The sequence below is a fragment of the Notolabrus celidotus genome, chromosome 8, assembly GCF_009762535.1.
Source record: "Notolabrus celidotus isolate fNotCel1 chromosome 8, fNotCel1.pri, whole genome shotgun sequence".
Lineage (NCBI taxonomy): Eukaryota > Metazoa > Chordata > Actinopteri > Labriformes > Labridae > Notolabrus > Notolabrus celidotus.
Window position 1 is genome coordinate 16,867,992 of NC_048279.1, and position 16,711 is coordinate 16,884,702.

At 39.9% G+C, this 16,711-nt stretch overlaps 3 protein-coding genes across 4 annotated transcripts in view; 1 reads left to right on the forward strand and 2 right to left on the reverse strand.

Annotated features, from left to right (window-relative positions):
* Positions 1–3,730, reverse strand: part of si:dkeyp-44a8.4 (collagen alpha-1(XXIII) chain) — a 139,682-nt gene extending 135,952 nt beyond the window's left edge. The window contains exons 1-2 of the mRNA XM_034689148.1: positions 3,035–3,730; positions 2,390–2,459 (exon numbers count right to left, since the gene is read on the reverse strand). Coding sequence (XP_034545039.1) covers positions 2,390–2,459; positions 3,035–3,328 — 364 coding nt within the window. The 5' untranslated portion in view covers positions 3,329–3,730. The remainder of the gene's footprint in view (positions 1–2,389; positions 2,460–3,034) is intronic.
* An 839-nt stretch (positions 3,731–4,569) lies between these two features.
* clk4a (CDC-like kinase 4a) lies at positions 4,570–12,201 on the reverse strand. 2 transcript variants are annotated; one of them, XM_034689989.1, is made up of 13 exons: positions 12,068–12,201; positions 9,798–9,955; positions 8,445–8,685; positions 7,730–7,832; positions 7,357–7,423; positions 7,160–7,276; positions 6,882–7,048; positions 6,706–6,800; positions 6,438–6,567; positions 6,272–6,354; positions 6,101–6,180; positions 5,873–5,963; positions 4,570–5,326 (listed from the first exon to the last, which is right to left on the reverse strand). In XM_034689989.1, exons 2-13 carry the CDS (start codon positions 9,953–9,955, stop codon positions 5,138–5,140), a joined length of 1,521 nt encoding a protein of 506 aa, XP_034545880.1. In that variant the 5' UTR covers positions 12,068–12,201; the 3' UTR covers positions 4,570–5,137. The 2 variants fall into 2 exon arrangements, with proteins under 2 accessions (XP_034545880.1, XP_034545881.1); XM_034689990.1 differs by lacking the exon at positions 7,730–7,832 and having other exon boundaries at positions 12,068–12,200.
* Positions 12,202–13,938: 1,737 nt separating this feature from the next.
* On the forward strand, positions 13,939–15,102 carry tmem126a (transmembrane protein 126A). The gene has a single exon (XM_034690542.1). It carries the CDS (start codon positions 14,108–14,110, stop codon positions 14,723–14,725), a length of 618 nt encoding a protein of 205 aa, XP_034546433.1. The 5' UTR covers positions 13,939–14,107; the 3' UTR covers positions 14,726–15,102.
* Positions 15,103–16,711: the final 1,609 nt, after the last annotated feature.

Below are 16,711 nucleotides of genomic sequence, written 5' to 3' on the forward strand. Positions count from 1 at the left end.
TAATAGCAAACACCTGAAGCTTGTAAGCACAGATCTGGCTCTGTCACACAGTTTGCAAAGACTTAACAACTGCAGGTCGGGTCGTATCTCCTAGCATAAAAGTGTCACAATGCCGCTTCAGCTGAGAGGAATCAAGAGATAAATGTCAGTCAGAGTTAAAAACTATTCTTAGAAAGTATATCTGGCGCTTCACCAGAGAGGGCCTGCTTTCAAAATACCTCAATTATTAATCAGAAGGAAGCCATTCAGTGAAAAGTGTCAATGAAAAGCTCAACATCATCATTCCCCCTGCTGCTGCACAAGTGCTGCCCCCTGTTGGGCCCTAGTCTTTATGCATGCTGAAAGGTGAGCCCCCTGATGCGAGGGGAATAACTTTAATGACAGAAATGCTGCTCATGCTGTGTGGTAGTGAGCCTCTCACACACATCCAAGCAGAAATACCTTGCCATGTGATCCTTGTACTGAGAGATTCAAGTTTCAGGTGGGAAGAGCTGGTGCTAAAGAGAGAGGAGGGTCTCTTCTTACAGAGTCGTGTTGAGAGAGAGGTGCCCGTCGGCCCCTCAAAGGCTCAGGGACACAAACTCAGACTCGGACAAACACAGGCACACAGCAGACACAGGCCTGTGGAACCATGATAGAGACATGTACACTACAGGACCACAGATGGTACGCACACATGTAGCCTTACACAGTTTAGATAAATGCCTGAAAAAACAATGATGGCCACAATTCAATACCAAGATCATGAGGTTATGGAAGCAGTAACAGAAGTTTATCAGCTGAGAAACCTTCTCTAGATATAAACACGTTTTATTGAAAACATTTAATATGTCTGTTCTAAGCAATCTAAATGTTAAGGCATGAAAACAATCCAAGTCCACAAGAACATGGTTGCATCAAAGCCACAATAAACAAAACAGCCTTTTGTTTCACCAAAAAAAAAGACTAGTTAAAGATCAGAATCTGGAGGGAACTTTAAATAAACTCATAGTTGTGGGTGGATTGAATTTCAGAGCCAAAACCATTTGATTACACAGTAATTCAGCAAAATCGACAAGAAAATAGGAAGCAAACATCTGATACAATCATATCATATCATGCAAGAATAACATTTAAATCTATGAGTGTCCACTTAGGGCAATGCAGGCTAGTCAAACTCAGGCTATTTTAAGGCACCTCTGACTTCCGTTCTAATGTGTGGAAAAGCACTGAATGACGAAAGGGAAATGCAGCAGAGTACAGCTTGCATTAACAGTATCAGTGGCTGCTGAGAGCAATCAACAATTACTCGCCCCAACTTTGCAGACCTGCCAGCCAGAGACGGTGAGCCATCTTGGCACAGCAGACTTCAGACTGGAAAACGGAATTCGTTGAAAGTGGGCCATAAATTCCACTTAAGAACGCTTTCACCTGTTCGTGTTGCTGTTACAAGGTTATTTACGCTTGGAGACAAAGGAAAGGAGAAGGAAAGGAGGTAGAGCCAGGGAGGGAAATACCACATATGTGAAGATAAAACATCTCAATAACCTCTGCTTTAACTTCATGATACAAAACGCAGAAGACAATGTGTGTGCAGACTCTGTGTCTCTTCCTTTACAATGCTAAGATCTACCTGAGTTGCAATTTTGTGAAATCTGGAATGTCATGAATGCCAGCTTCAATAAAACACACACATCCTGTTGCTGCAAGCCAAAAGTTTTCTCTGGCAGCAGAGCACATTTCTTCTCTTAACAGGTGAGGTAAAACCACTCATGTAAACCATAAAATACACAGCGGATCAGACACAGCACATCAAATACAGCAGCAACGTCCCTAAAAATAAAAATAAATACACCTTTCTTTAATTTTATGGCCTTAACAGGGGACTCTGTGTAACATGATGTGGATCACACACTGTTCTCCACCCATGGAACGATCACAAGCCCTGTAATGAACACCACAGGACAAACGTGGCCAATCTTGGCACACAGTTTCTCCATCTATTAAAGTGAGCATCTCCCACTGACACCAGGCATCAGGGCTCCGGCTGGACACCCCAAACCCCACTGATCTGCTGAGTGTTGAGACCTGCTGTCACAGTATGGGCCCTACACAGGCTTAGGGGCCCTAATCCTCCACACAGGAACACACACAAACACACACACACACACACACACACACACACACACACACACACACACACACACACACACACACACACACACACACACACACACACACACACACACACACTTTCAGTTCAGCCGGCAAAAGCATAGCAGGTAGACAGACAGTCAGGTTTCACAAGCAGTCAGGCATGTCGACACTGTAGCTTGCCCCTGATATGAAGCTGGTCCTAGGTGTGTTTTTATTTAAGTGTGTAAGTGCTACAAAGAACAGAAACAGGTACCTGGAGGACAGGAGCACTCTTGACCAACATCTCTAGCTGCCCGCATTTTTGGTACCATCACCCCGATTTTCTGCAGACACACAAAGTAAAGTCAATTATAAGATAAATATGATGGCTCTAAACATGTTTTCATTCATTTGAGCAGTGTAAGAAGTTCAAAATAGTGAACTTAATAAATGGAAATCATTTAGCAGGCATTTAAAGAATGGAAAAGATTTCAAATAAATTGAATCACTACCCCTTATTCACTATAATAATGAGATCATAATCCCTTTCTTGTTAAATCAAGCTAGAATTAAAGGAGTTAAGTCAATTTATTTTTCCATGTGATAAAATTAAAGGTTGGTGTCTATTATCAGCAGTTATGTCACCCTATAAAGAGCCTTAACTATAAACTAATTGGCCAGCTGCATGAATGGTTGATCCCTAAGGTCAAGCATTAAAGCGGAAAGGTTTTAGAAGGGGAATAATTAGGGTGCTATTACCAACAAATGCCAAGTCTGTGAGTTTATAAACTTCACTGCATATGTTCCCAGTTATTACGCACACTTTACGCACAGGCGACCAGTTAGTCTGTCAGATGTTCGCGCTGATAGAATATGCATTTACCACAAACTATTAGTGTATTTTCATCAACAACATTACCTCTTCTACGAGCCACTCTATGGGGGTGCTCAGCTCTTGAATAAGGGTCCCATCCTCGTTCAGAAAAGCTGCGTGCTGCGGCTGGAAGATAGACGCTTTGTCCATCTCCATCTGCAGTCGGTTCTCCAGCTGGAAAGTCCTGAAGCTCATCAAGAGACACACTGTGACGGAGCTCAAAGACATCAACAGGCACAGAGCGATATTAAATCCTGGAAGCCACCGCTGGACCATGGACTTCGGTGCACACTGATACACCGGCTTACTCTCCCCGACAGAGTCGCTGACTGTATCCATGCTAAAATTCTGCTTCAGAAGTCCTCTTGATGAGAAGAAAACAATCACTATAACTTGTAATGTTAGTTTAGGTTTTAAACCAAGGTGTAATCAGGCTCCGTGGACTAACTATCAGATTGGCAACACTAACTCCTGCACACTGGGCTCGGGGTTCAAAGCGGTCTTTAATTAGTCCTGGAACAAGAGGCAGCAGCAGCAGTGCGCACAGATGGGAGCGATCTGGATGACAAGCAGAGAAGAGGCGCCTGCTAACGTGCAGGTCGTTGTTTCCTGTTGGGGAGTATCCTACATGGATGTGCAAATGCAACTACCAATGGGTCCAATTGTTTGCCTCCCTAAAAGTTGCATGTTCAACCAGTTGAGATGCGCCCGCCCTGCTAACCACGTGGGAGGCTTCGGATTGACAGCTGTGAGGGAGATCGTTGGGATTGGCCAACTTCTGATCAGTCAAGAGCCTCAGTTAAATCGTGACTGATGTAGTCCTTAAGGTTTGAAATCCGTTTAGGTTTTCCGAGCTTACCCATGTCGACCATAATACTTAAGGGGGCAAACAGTGACAACTGAGGTCGCTTGTTGAAAATGTAACGAGCCATTTGATTAATACAATCTTTCTTGTGTGACATCCATTTACATGCAGACACTGCGCAGTCTAAATCCAGATTAACTTTAAATGTGAAATGTGAACAGACTCTTGAGGTTACTTTGAACTCCGTCGTATATCACTGTTGTACATTAAATCATATATGGCGCAAAATAAGCTTTACTGTAAACGGTCGATCAATTGTAGAGGAGAAATCGCGAGTCTCGATCATTTATCATTTCAGTGAGTCAGATCAGACCATTTATAATCAATAGTTTCTTACCTGCACACAAATCTACTCAGTAAAAATCCCTTCTCGGATATTAAGGTCGCTGCTGTCATTGATTAAGTCTGTGGTACACGTCGTTGTCATACAGAATACATGTCTCTAACGCACGAGATTTCATTTCCAACATTTTTTTTTTTTTTCAAATAAAATCCGAATTAACAAGTTAAAGGCCTCATCGGTAACACCATTTGAATTTAGGTCAACACTGTAATGATTGCCCTGTCCGGAGATCGTCAGGTAATTCTACTGGCTGTTCCACTGAATGGAAACCATCGGAGAGGAAAGTACAGCTGTTTACTGCCATCCAGTGGTTAAATTGGGATGCTGCCTCTAGATTGACACCAATCACCTAAAAGACTGCACACAGCACACTTGTCATCTGTACACGTTTATTGAGAAATGTACATGAAACTGCAAAACTTACATAAACAATCAGTGAAAAAACAGACACGTGAACAAAATCTATGTACAAGAAAAGTCTGCCCTGAAAAGCTTTTTAACATCTTCAATGCTGAATAAATTACTTTGTGAAAGTAATGCAGGAAGAAAAGCAATTCTCAATCTGCTACATTACCCATCACCTCCTTGGCATAGAGACAATTTAGACAAATTTTGGACTGATCTTGAATTAAAAAATAAGAAAAACATTCACCAGCATATTTTCCAGGACTACAAATTAAAATACAATGTTACAATGGCAAATAAATATAAATCACAGAGGGGTCATTTTTATCAAAACATGCCACAGTGGAAACATTAAGAAACAATGCTAGTTTAAGACAAGAATCGGTGAAGCAGGGCAGTGGACTGATACAGTCAGCTGAAGTACAACTCTCCCGGAGAGCTCGGAAGTAGAGACCGGCACTGAGTGTCATTATAAAAGTTACATTGACAGCCGGGCCCTGGCCAGGGTTTCTGGCCAGAGGTCTACAGGTTCAGATCAGTCCTTTTTGCTGTTACCGCTGCTGCTTCTGGTCGTGCTTTTACTGCTGCTCTTGTAAAAACAGGAGAAGAAGGGATGTCTGAGCGCCTGCTCCAGACTGAGTCTCTTAGCTGGGTCATACGTCATCATCTTCTCTATTAGGTCAAACAGCTGCTGGTGGTCTTCACCCTTTGATGACATGTAATGCTGATGGAAAGGAAAGTCAAATTAGTCTTTTTAAATGATGCTGCAATAGACCTATTGCTCTGCGATTTTCTATTGACATTTTGTGTGAGCCACTCAAATAAAACAGCATGACCAGAGGGAGGTCAAAACAAAGACAGAACCCCTGCAGTAAAGGTTTGGTTTGTAGGTATGTCCAGATCCTACTTGAGATGATCATCTCACCCTGACCATTGCACTGACTGTTGAAACTCAGCACAATTGCAATATATGCAATACTATTGTTTCATAAGGAGGTAAAGCTGCACTCCATACTAACAATGTGATATGCCATCTGAAATCTAATCATGAGGCTGGTACACTAATTCAACAGGGGGAAAGGCTTCTGCATTGAAGCAACAACATCTGGACTTTAAGAGGAAGGATGGAAAGGATGGATATCCCCCAGAAGGAAAAAGGCAAAGATTAAAGAGAAGGGGATGGAAAATTATTGCTTTGGACAACCAGCCCATCTTCATGGTAGAGAATGGAGGTTGAAGAGGTTGTTTTCTCCAGGAGTACTCTTCTTACCTTTAGAGGTTTGCAATGTTTCCGGACATATCTCCCAGAAGAGCTGTGCATATCCCAGTCAAGTTTGGACCGGTGAACATAGCGCTGTTTCCTGTTAACCACAAAATGATTTTGAAATGTTAACAAATCAAACAACCTCTTATGGAGCATATGTTAAGCTGATACAATAAATTGTGTCACAGAATCACAGAATGTTATGAGACAAGTCCAGTAGTGGGATCCCCTTACTTGGTTTTCTGCATGAGGTGTGTTGGGATGGGGCCCAGGACTCTCTCCATCATAGCCAGATGCTCTTTGCTGTCATGAGTCTAAATGCAGGAAAAAACATAAGCTATGTTGCCAATACCATGCTGAGGATCAGAGTATAAATAATTACTTGTGCTCTCCACTATCACCTACCTGGAAGAGAGTAGATCCAAGGTAGTACTCAATGAGTATACAGCCTATGCTCCAGACATCACAGGAGTGATCCCAGCCGAGATCTGAAAGGCACAGAGTTCAATACGTTACCAAGGAAAGATCGATTCTACCGCTTCACTTCAGCGCTCCAAACACACCCACTTACCCAAAATGACTTCGGGTGCACGATAGTGACGTGTAGACACCACAGAGGTGTGGTGCTCCTGTTCATATGTGGCGTTTCCAAAGTCAACTATTTTTACATCTGGGTTCCTCAGTGTTCGCTCGTCGCGTTTCTGACAGGAAAGAAAAATGTTTATGTTACTCAAGCACTACTGCTGCTACAAATAAGATGAGCAAAACTGCATATACTAAAGCAAACTACATACTAAAGCAAACTACATGTTTATCAAGATTATGTTAAGGTGACATACCATGTCTGGGTTGTACTCCATATCATAGTCTGAGTCAATGAAGAGAATATTTTCAGGCTTCAGATCTGTGTGGGTCAGCTTGTTCTTGTGCAGAACTGAAAGACAAAAGCATGGATGTTTAAGAAAGCTGTTTTTTAAACTGTTGTAAATTGAGTCTCTTCTTGTTTGCTACTCACATCGCACAGCTCGAACGATCTGGTACGCCATGTGCCTGATGTGTTCTACTGGGAAAGGCTGGAAGTTGTTCTCCTTGAGGAAATCGTAGGTGCTTAGGCCGAGCAGCTCAAAGGCAATACAAACATGGCCGTGGTACTCAAAAGAGTCCAGCATGTGAACACAAGCACTGAAAGGAGAGGAGAGGTAAAAATGCATGTGAGTGAATAAGCAAAGCTTTTAACAGAACATTTAAAGAGGCGTCACACCAAGTGAATCAGGCTTAAAACTGATGACTTACTATCTCATATCAATGTCAAGGGACTTCAGCTGTTTGAGCACCTCTACCTCAGACATAGCTGCCTCTCGATAGCGGTCTATGTTTTTAATGATCTTCAGAGCTACCCGAGCCCCCTTACTGCAAACAGACAACCGTTTGTTATTATCAAATGTAGTAGTGTGAGAACAAAATAAAAGTATTTCCTAATTTATACTTACTTAGAGTGATCAATGCATTCGACAACCTTCCCAAAGGCACCCTCTCCTAGAGTACACACAATCTCATCTACAGAAAATAGAGAGTGGAAGTTAGAAACATAGCATTGACATGATCACGTTGCCCTTTGGCTGACTCACGGCCTGATGTTACATTGCTCTGCGCTACACTACAATAAACAGGCTTCTGAACACTGAAATACAACTCATTGCTAAGAATGTTACACAGACAGGCAATATGTAACCAAAACAATATTAAATCTATTGGCCCAAATAGTTCAGCCTCTAATTTAATCTTTGGAGGTAAAAACCAGACAAGAGAGTGAGAGAGACAAAGTGTGAACAACAGTAGAAAAAAAAGGTATATATTCTATACATCTCGCTTTCAGCATGTCTCCACTGTGATAGATGAGGTGACCCTCGTCATCATCCTCAACACTCCTGGATCTTTTCCTGCTCCTGTGATGATGGCTCCTCCTCTGCACGGGAACCGCCGCAATCCGCCATCACATCAATAACCCATCAGTCAGCCAGCACCAGGCCACCACAATGCGACATCGTCATTCATTCAACCAGGCCAGGGGGAGGGGGAGGTGTAGGGGTGGATAGATTCGGCCCGTTCAGTAACACCGCCAGGCGAATGGACGGAGCAGCAAATTCAAATTCAGCCCCGTCAGAGAAATTGGGCGCCAGCCACCACATAGTGTGTGTTACAGAAGAAAAACATGGCAACAAGATTTTCAGATGAGAGACTTTCTCAGAGTAGTACAGAAAAAAAACTGAACTTGATTGATTTAAGTCTTTCTACAGTAAGTTCTCTGTAGCTCAGCCTAGAGGTACAACTTTAGTCTTCATTATCATCTCCCATAACTGCCCGCTAAGATTTCAGCACAAATTCTGGATCCGCTTTGCTTTTAAATCTACAAACACTTGCAATCCCTTATTTCCCCGAGTCCCCTATTTGTCATTACTGGAAATCATGCTCAATAGTGAAGAGTGGGACACACAAACAGATACAAAGAGACAAGAGATATGACCCATTTGATTTGGTGGTATACACAGGAGTAAAGAGGAGAAGGGAGTCTTCATACCGTGGAGGACCTGGGACGAGAGTGGCTCCACCTGCGCCTCCTGTCTCTGTGCCTGCGGCTGCTTCTCCTACTGCGACCACTTCGCCCCGATGACTTGCTGTAGTGATGCCAGTCCATGTCTCTCTCCTTGCAGGTGCCATCATGGCTGTCCTCCTCACGGGCCATGTCTAGACTGTAGGCACAGGTGTATCCTTCCTGTGGTTCCAGCCTATAGTTCAAACTGCGAGTCTCCAGATACTGCCTGCAGTCACACACAAAAAGGAAACACAGATTAAAAAAGTAGAATGAGAATGCATAGTTTGTAGTCAGTGAGGCTTGGTTCCTTGTCTGTTGTCACACTCCAAAATGAAGGTGGTGGTGATGGTGCTAATGGTCCGCCTATTGCCCGACACCCTATCCCCTAAGCCTTTTACGTAACATTCGTAATAAGCACCATACTTATTTACACACACCTCACACAAAACTTTCTGTTCAACAAGAAGCTATAGTTTATTTCTGGTTAATTTGCATACAAAAAATACCTCACGGAGACTGAAAATATGAAATTGTAATGCAGAACATTTCAACGGTTTAACTTTTAACCAGCTGTCTCTTTAACAACTTGAAACATGCCTAACTTTTAAACCTGTGCACCCTGACAGAGAGCCACATTGGCAGAGTTGAAGTGCGAAGCATTAAAAGTCATGGAAAGTGTTTCAGCACAACCTGATGGTGCGTAATGCAATCTGTGATTCTACACCTACAGAACTGTGTATGCCAGGAGGGGTGCAATCCAAATGTGATGCCATTCCTGCCAAAGAAATTTAGAGCTAATTAAAGGAACCTCAAGGACAATGTTTGCCATACCCCCTTTTTTTTACAACCCTGGCTTTTTAACATTCAGCCACTCAGCATGCATGTTAAGACCTCAGCATCTATAAAAGACCAAGAAGCCATTTGGGTCCTCGCACCCTGGGGGTGTCAGTTATCCTCTGAGGAGAAGTCTGCCTCTCTACAGAATTAAAATTAGAGTAGATCCAGATCATCTAATGTTACCCCCATGAAGGATGATCTATGTACACAAGAAGATAGAATTACCAAACATACTAACATTGGGTTCAATTGAACAGATGACACTGAAATTTCAAACTAGGCAGATCAATATTACTTTTAATTAACCAAAAAATGAAATTAAAAAACAACAAAAATAAACTATCAGCACAAAAACATTGCCCTCAGGTTCCTCCTGACTGGTCTGGAGTTTGATACACAGATGATTCATGTAAAAAAAAAAAAAACATGGGTTATTTATTTATTCCCACCTGAGATTAATCTAACACCACAAATAATAAAATATAGATACAAAATAGTTACCCTTCATACGTCTTGTAGTGACGAGTCCTTCTGGATTTATTTTCTCTTTCACTGCTGTGTGAATCTCTTTTTCTTCGTTTACGACACTCCATTCTCTCTTCCCAACTGTACTCGTCTAACCATACACCTGGGGATCGCATTCGTTTAGAGCGGCGCATCTGAAAAATACAGGGAAAAGGGACAAAGGGTTAAAATGGCATTGTATTAAACTTCACTGGAGCTAGTTCTGTATGCAACCATCAGCTTTACAACAGGTTGGTTCCTGGAGAAAGCCCTCCCCCTATGCAAGATAATCTTTACTTTGCATAACATAGCAGCCTGGCCACCTTCTTTCCTCGGACTCTTCTCTTATGCCCTCTGGGCGGCGCTGTTATGCACCCCCAAGGAAAGCAAATAGATCCTCTAACTTATTTATACCTTCAGCTATCAGCCTGCTAAATGCTGAGAGGTAAACTGGAACCAATTGTGGCTTATGCTATGTTTGGAGTCTCAGGTGCATCTTCTTGATGCATCATTGACATTGTATTTATTGCTGATCCTGCTGATTTGTTGGCACTGACTTGTGAATGTGGTTTTCTGTATGTTTGCATTTGTTTGTTTTTGTTCCCCTAATTATTTAAGTTTATGCAATAAGGCAGGGTAAACTTTAAACAGAATGGCCCTTCAGGGATTAATACAGTTGTCTGAACTGAACTAAACATGATGCTGCAGCCAGCTTAATCAGGGATTTAATAGTGATAGAAAATAAGAGGAAGGTTAAACAATTGTGAAGCTTAACAAAAGTGAAATATAAGTACATTTGAGACAGGATTTGTGATTTCTGCCTTCACCATTAATAGATTTCAATATTGTTTTTAATATAAATATAACTGTTCACTGTAAATTAATATGTGATATTAGAGAGCCGGTCAACTAACAATGCAATGTGAAAAAGTTCTTACATAGCTGGAGAATGCATTATTGGTACAATATGTACGAATGATAACTAGGGTTGCAAAAGTTGGAAACTTTCCATGGAGGTTTATGGGATTTTATGTGAATAAACCATGAATTTACTAAATTGAAGGTTGGCTCTTAATAGGGAATTCAATTATAGTTTGGGAAAATATATTCTAGCATAATCATGACTAAAACAACCAGATTTCATGCCAGCACAGTTGAATATCTATGCTATTCCTCGATCAGGGAAGACGATTTTTAATTTAATATTTTGAACGGGACTTTGTTGGGATTGCATTTTTGTTAATTTTTAAATGGATTGGATCTGGGGGATGAGTAATATTTAACTCAAAATTCATATTTTGTTCTTTAATGAAAAAATTGATTGTTCAATAAAATATTTAACACTTGATAAAGCTCTACTCACAGATACATTATTATGGATGTCTGCTTATAACATAGAGAATGAAGGGGTAATATTAAATAAGTTTTAACTTCTTCCTACTCCTTTTCGCACACGTAAAGTAAAAATTTTCAGTGCTTGCTAATGGAACTGATTGATTTTGTTTCTTTTGTACAACTATTTCTTTTTTCCCTTGTATGTTTGTATAATCTTTTCTTCTTTTCTACTTGTATGTTTTTTGTTTTTTTTTTCTATTTTACATGTTCGAAATAAAGACATCAAATCAACATAACAAATATGTATGCTTTGATGTGATAACTTTCCATAAAATTAACCTCAATTCCCATTAATTCCCATGGAAAGTTTCCAATTTGGAAGATTTCCAAAATTCAAAAACCTAGCATGTCATCTTCTCCACTACCTGTAAACAACCATATTGCGCAACGGGTTAACACAATAACAACTTCAGGACCAAAACGACCTGTTACCTCTTGAGTACTCTCCATAGCTGTATGATGGAGTATACCATGTACTTGATTACACGTGTTAGCACTGACCATGAAGTAACACAAAGAAAGACATCTTGTGACTGATTCACTCTAAGGCCCGCTGAGCGTCGAGCACGCCACCGCTCCCTCTAGTTAGCCACCCAGAAGACAACGTGAGCACAACACAGGTTATACTTAGTACTTATTACTGAGTATAAGACGAAGTTATAAGTCTTTTGCTCCTCTGGTCGCAGAAGCTAACACTCGAATTTTCTGAGTAACACTATTTGTAGGAGAAACTATGGGAACGAACGACGGCTAATTCTCCATACAGTATCAGCCATTATGGCGAGCGTCGAGTTTGATGAACAGTTAACAAACATTTCACGACAACAACAAACTGCGAGGAAACAATCCATCCTCAAAAAGGTTCTGCTTACCCCTCGTTAACGTCTACACGTGTAAGAGTGTTGATACGTTTGTTGTTTTTTTTAAATCTATAAACAAAGAAAATACTTCAGACTGTTCGTCCACAAAGATGGCGACTGTCCCGAGAATCCGGCGGAACGTTCTTCAACAAAAACGATGATGCAACACTCGATAACCACGCCCACCGAGCTCTGCGTGGGTCTGTGTCTCCCTGAGTGCATTCTTTCAGGTACAATCAGGCGCTTATATTTTTACCTGATTTTTACCTAGTCAGTGGTGGACAAAGTACACAGCTTCATTATTTTGTCAAACTATAGATCCTCCTGGTTAAACATTACCAATACAAGTGAAAGTTACTCTGTCAAGTTATCACTTGAGTTAAAGTACTGAAGTACTTGCTTTTAAAAATACTCAAGTATTCAAAGTACTTCTTAAAAAATCTTAAAACATTGTATTTTCCAAAAACACAAATGCAGTCAAGCATAAATATGAGTGCATTCTGTTACATCATGCTTATTTAGAAACCATTACTTGAAATCTCTAAAAACTATACCATGGAATAAAAACAGAAACTAAGTTACTCCAAGCACAGACGACTTAGTTTGAAATGTTCACTCTTTCTCAGGTTGGACAGTGAATTTTTGTTTGTTTTGGCATAGTGGGAAACAGGAAGAACATTTCAAACAAAACGTATCATTCTTCATTTCAAAAACCTCTAACACATCTGAAGATATGGACATGGGTGCTGAGGTAATAAATTATAGCCATCATTACCACCTCTGAATGAACTGCCTGATCTGAGTGAAATTTGCTCTGTGTTTGCTCCACGTTCAACCGTGGAGATGCACGATACACAGGTATGACTAAACCACTGAGACAAACAGAACTACAGAAACACAGTTTACTGTCTTAGGGATCAGATTTCAGAAAAGAGAAGGTAATTCATGAGCTGACTTGAAAGCAAAAGTAGTGAGTAACTAGAGCATTGATAGAAATGTAGGAGTAAAAAGTACAATAATTGTCTTCTGAATGTAGCGGAGTAAAAGTAATAAGTTCCCCCAAAAAATAATACTCAAGTAAAGTACAGATACTCAAAAAGTGTACTTAAGTACATTACTCAAGTAAATTTACTTTGTTACTGTCCACCACTGCCTACAGTGCCACCAGTATTACCAGATTAAACCATTACGTCTATTGATCAACCTTTATATAATACTTGAAAATGTAAATGTATCAGCATTACTAAAATTGATTTAACACAAAGTTGTGTTTTGTGGGACGAGATGTCCTTCAGTTATTGGAACTGCTGAAGACTGTAAAATATGTTGCAGATTTAAGTATGTAATTAATTAATTAATTAATCTATTTATTTTACTAGCATAGTTGAGATGGATGCCTTTAAGATTTTCATATGTGTAAAGGTGACTTGTTTATCTGTTGGGTCAACTTATTGGTCAGTAAATGTGTGGTTAATTGGAATGTAATTACTGCATTGGGTGTTTTGTATAAAAAACGTATTGTATGGTGTAAAACACTGAACGGTATTCTTAAACTGTCCCAAAAAAATTAAATAATAATAACATAGTGGCAACAACGATAAGACAACGTTTAAAGATTATTTTTTATTATTCAAAAGCTTTTCAATATCTTCTGAAGGGGTTTAATTCCCCTTGACCAAAGGAACTTAAGAGGCTCAAGACATAATGACAGCAGGCTGTTTTCCATTTCATTGAATTCCTTTTTTGAAAATCTCATATTGTTTTTCACATTCCTCTAGCTATTTCTGTTATTTTTTGAAGGTCTATATCTTTCGGTAATTTTTTGGATATATTTATTTAATTAAAAACCATCGCCGCTCTGCCTGAAAAGCTTTCCTCAGGGCAAAATATCCCTCCTCAGCTTTGAATTGTGGGTAAAACATGTCCGCGCCCGTCTGCATCCTTACAACCTTACTCAACCTGCATGAGACAAGTTATCAACATTGTAAATAAGGATTTCTGGCTTCAGAACAGAGGACATTCTTGTTATTGGGTTTTACATTAATTGTGAAGATGTCGGAGGAGACACAGAAGGCCGGCGTCTCCGGAAAAGCGCTTACAAGACAAACGATTGCTGACATGCTGATGAGCAATTTCGAAAAACTTCCTGACATTGATCAGAAACTCTTCATGTATGGCCCTGCCTATCTGGGGGGGAATGGAGCCCTCGCGGGACTGGTATCCAACAGCTTGTATCGCAGATCTCTGAACATCAAACAGGCAGCTTTCACTTCGTCCATGCCGATGGCCGTGTTGCCCTTCCTGTCAACATTTGCTCTGTACAACGCAGCAGTGTCCGGCCCCCTTCTGTACGGGGATCTCAACTGTCCCTCTTGTGCCCTGATACGAGGTGCACTTGTTGGTGTGGTCGGTGCTGGATTGTACCCCATTCTGTTGGCTTTACCTGTCAATATCGCTATTGCCTCAATGTACACCACTGCTCCGCTACCAGAGAAGGGCAACATGTTCCGGTTCGTCGTGGAGCTCTCCAGACCGATCATGAGGAAGATGAGGGCAGTGCTTGTGCTCCAGGCTTTCTTCGGAGCTTACCTGGGCTCCAGGAACTTTGAATCTTACACCAAGCTGGCCCAGATAGCGTTTAGCTCGGGCCAAGAGCAACTCAAAGACTAAAATATTGTGAGCTGTTGAACCCTAAATGTTTTGCAAATTCAATATTTCAATACAGATGACAATGACCCATATCAAATCAAGTCTGTGCAACTTTCCTAAGATTGCATGCATGTCAAATGAATTCAGTACATGTCTAATTTTTCAATAAAAAAATTCTCTTGAATTTAGGCAAAGCTGTCATCACAATGTGGCATTAGTTGTATCCCCAACAATCCACAGAAAAGAAACAAACAGCAGTACTGATGTTGTTGTAATGTGGACCAGCCTTATAATGTACAACTATATCCACCTCTGAAGCACAGACTAGTTAATCAAGGAAAGACAAACATACCAAAACAAACAAACTATGGAATAAAAGGATGAAACAATGTTCTTTACCCTGTTTGTGTGATAATGGCAACATTATTTCTTATTGGTCAAACAGTTAAAATTACAATGATAACATTTCACTGACTGTAGACACAAATATCCTATTCTTGGTTCAGTGTCAATCACTTATCACTGTTCTCTGCTTTTAGGATGCATCCATCTATATCCATGTAGTTGTCTCAAGCCAGCCAAGTATGTAAGTGAAAGTGTCCTACAGATTGCTGTACTGCTTTCTCCAGGAGAAATCTCTGAATCTTAAAATCAGTTCAAGTTTACGTTTGCTTATAAAATGAGCATTCTTATTAAAAGGGGTTTTATCAGCATATTATGTGCCCAGTTTAAAGTAAAATTCAATGACATGATTGGCAGTGGGTCACACTAGTAGCAGCTGGGTGGAAATGAAGGAATAGATATAGACTATAGCTATATAAAAAAAATCAATAAGACGAAAGAGACTGGAAGATAATAACACAAACATAGAATAAGGAAACATTAAGCTATTGCAAGGAAATCATCATGAAAAACATTTTGTATGGAATGAAAAATGGGAAAGCAATATAATCGATTGGGATGTATTGCAAGGTAATTCTAACTATTGTGAGGGAATGAAAAACTTTTTGGCTGTAGCAACACAAAAGTTTTGATAGGAAATGCAAGAATATTGCAAGAGTAAGCCAAAGTATTGTGAGAAAATTAAAAAGTAATGTTAGTGAGTGCAAACACAAGTAGGGGAATGCAAAAAGTATAGCAAGGTAATGCAGATGTATTGAGATGAAATGCCCCAAAAAATTACCTGGTAAAACAGAAGTAATATGAGAAAATACAAAAGTATACTGGGGTTATACACAAATTGTGAGGGGATTTAGTATTATAGTAGTATTGTGGTTGAATGCAAAACATTGCAAGAGATTGAGATAGTAATGCAATGACATGCAGAGCATTTTTCAAAGTCACAAACATTTTGCCTCATAATGCAAACTCTGAAAAGAAATGTTGGAATATTGCATAGGAAAGCAAAACTATTTTGAGGAAATGCAAAATATTAATAATAATAATTATGTAAGGTAACTAAAAAGTGTTTAGAGGGGATGCAAAAACACTGGAAGAAAAAAAATGCAAAGAATATAATTGAGGTACAATATCAGGCAATGTAAAAGTTACAGGGAAATGCAAAAGTTTTGGTAAAAGAAAATTACTGCAGTTAATGCCAAATATTGTCAGGGAATGCAAAATCATTGGCAGGGAAAAGCATAAATATGCACTTTAAAAAATCCTGACAGAGAGGGCTCTAGAAGCATTTTAAATGTTTTGTTTGTTTCAGCATTTTGAAAGATAGTGTTTCATGAGAGGATAAATAGTTGTATTGTCATGGATTTTATAAGTATTCAGCTTGGGATTTTTTTCTTGCAATTCTCTTTATCAATTCACCTGGATTTCCACAGCAGACATATTCATACCTAATCAAAGATTTAAAAACCACCAACATCCAGTTGGATAGAGAGGTGAACAACAGGACTCTTTTAAACTCTGATTCTTTTTGTTGGCACTTGTAGTAAATGTAAAGCTCCTGATCCTTGAATGGGGACCAAAGAGTTAATTATTAAAGTGAGCCAAAGT

Excerpts from the sequence above, each read along its gene's own strand:
- clk4a (XM_034689989.1), bottom strand. The coding sequence starts at position 9,955 with ATGCGCCGCTCTAAACGAATGCGATCCCCAGGTGTATGGTTAGACGAG. Across the intron at positions 6,801-6,881 it reads GATCGTTCGAGCTGTGCGAT|TTCTGCACAAGAACAAGCTG; the intron begins GTGAGTAGCAAA and ends TTTGTCTTTCAG. Across the intron at positions 6,568-6,705 it reads TGGAGTACAACCCAGACATG|AAACGCGACGAGCGAACACT; the intron begins GTATGTCACCTT and ends CTTTCCTGTCAG.
- tmem126a (XM_034690542.1), top strand. The coding sequence starts at position 14,108 with ATGTCGGAGGAGACACAGAAGGCCGGCGTCTCCGGAAAAGCGCTTACA.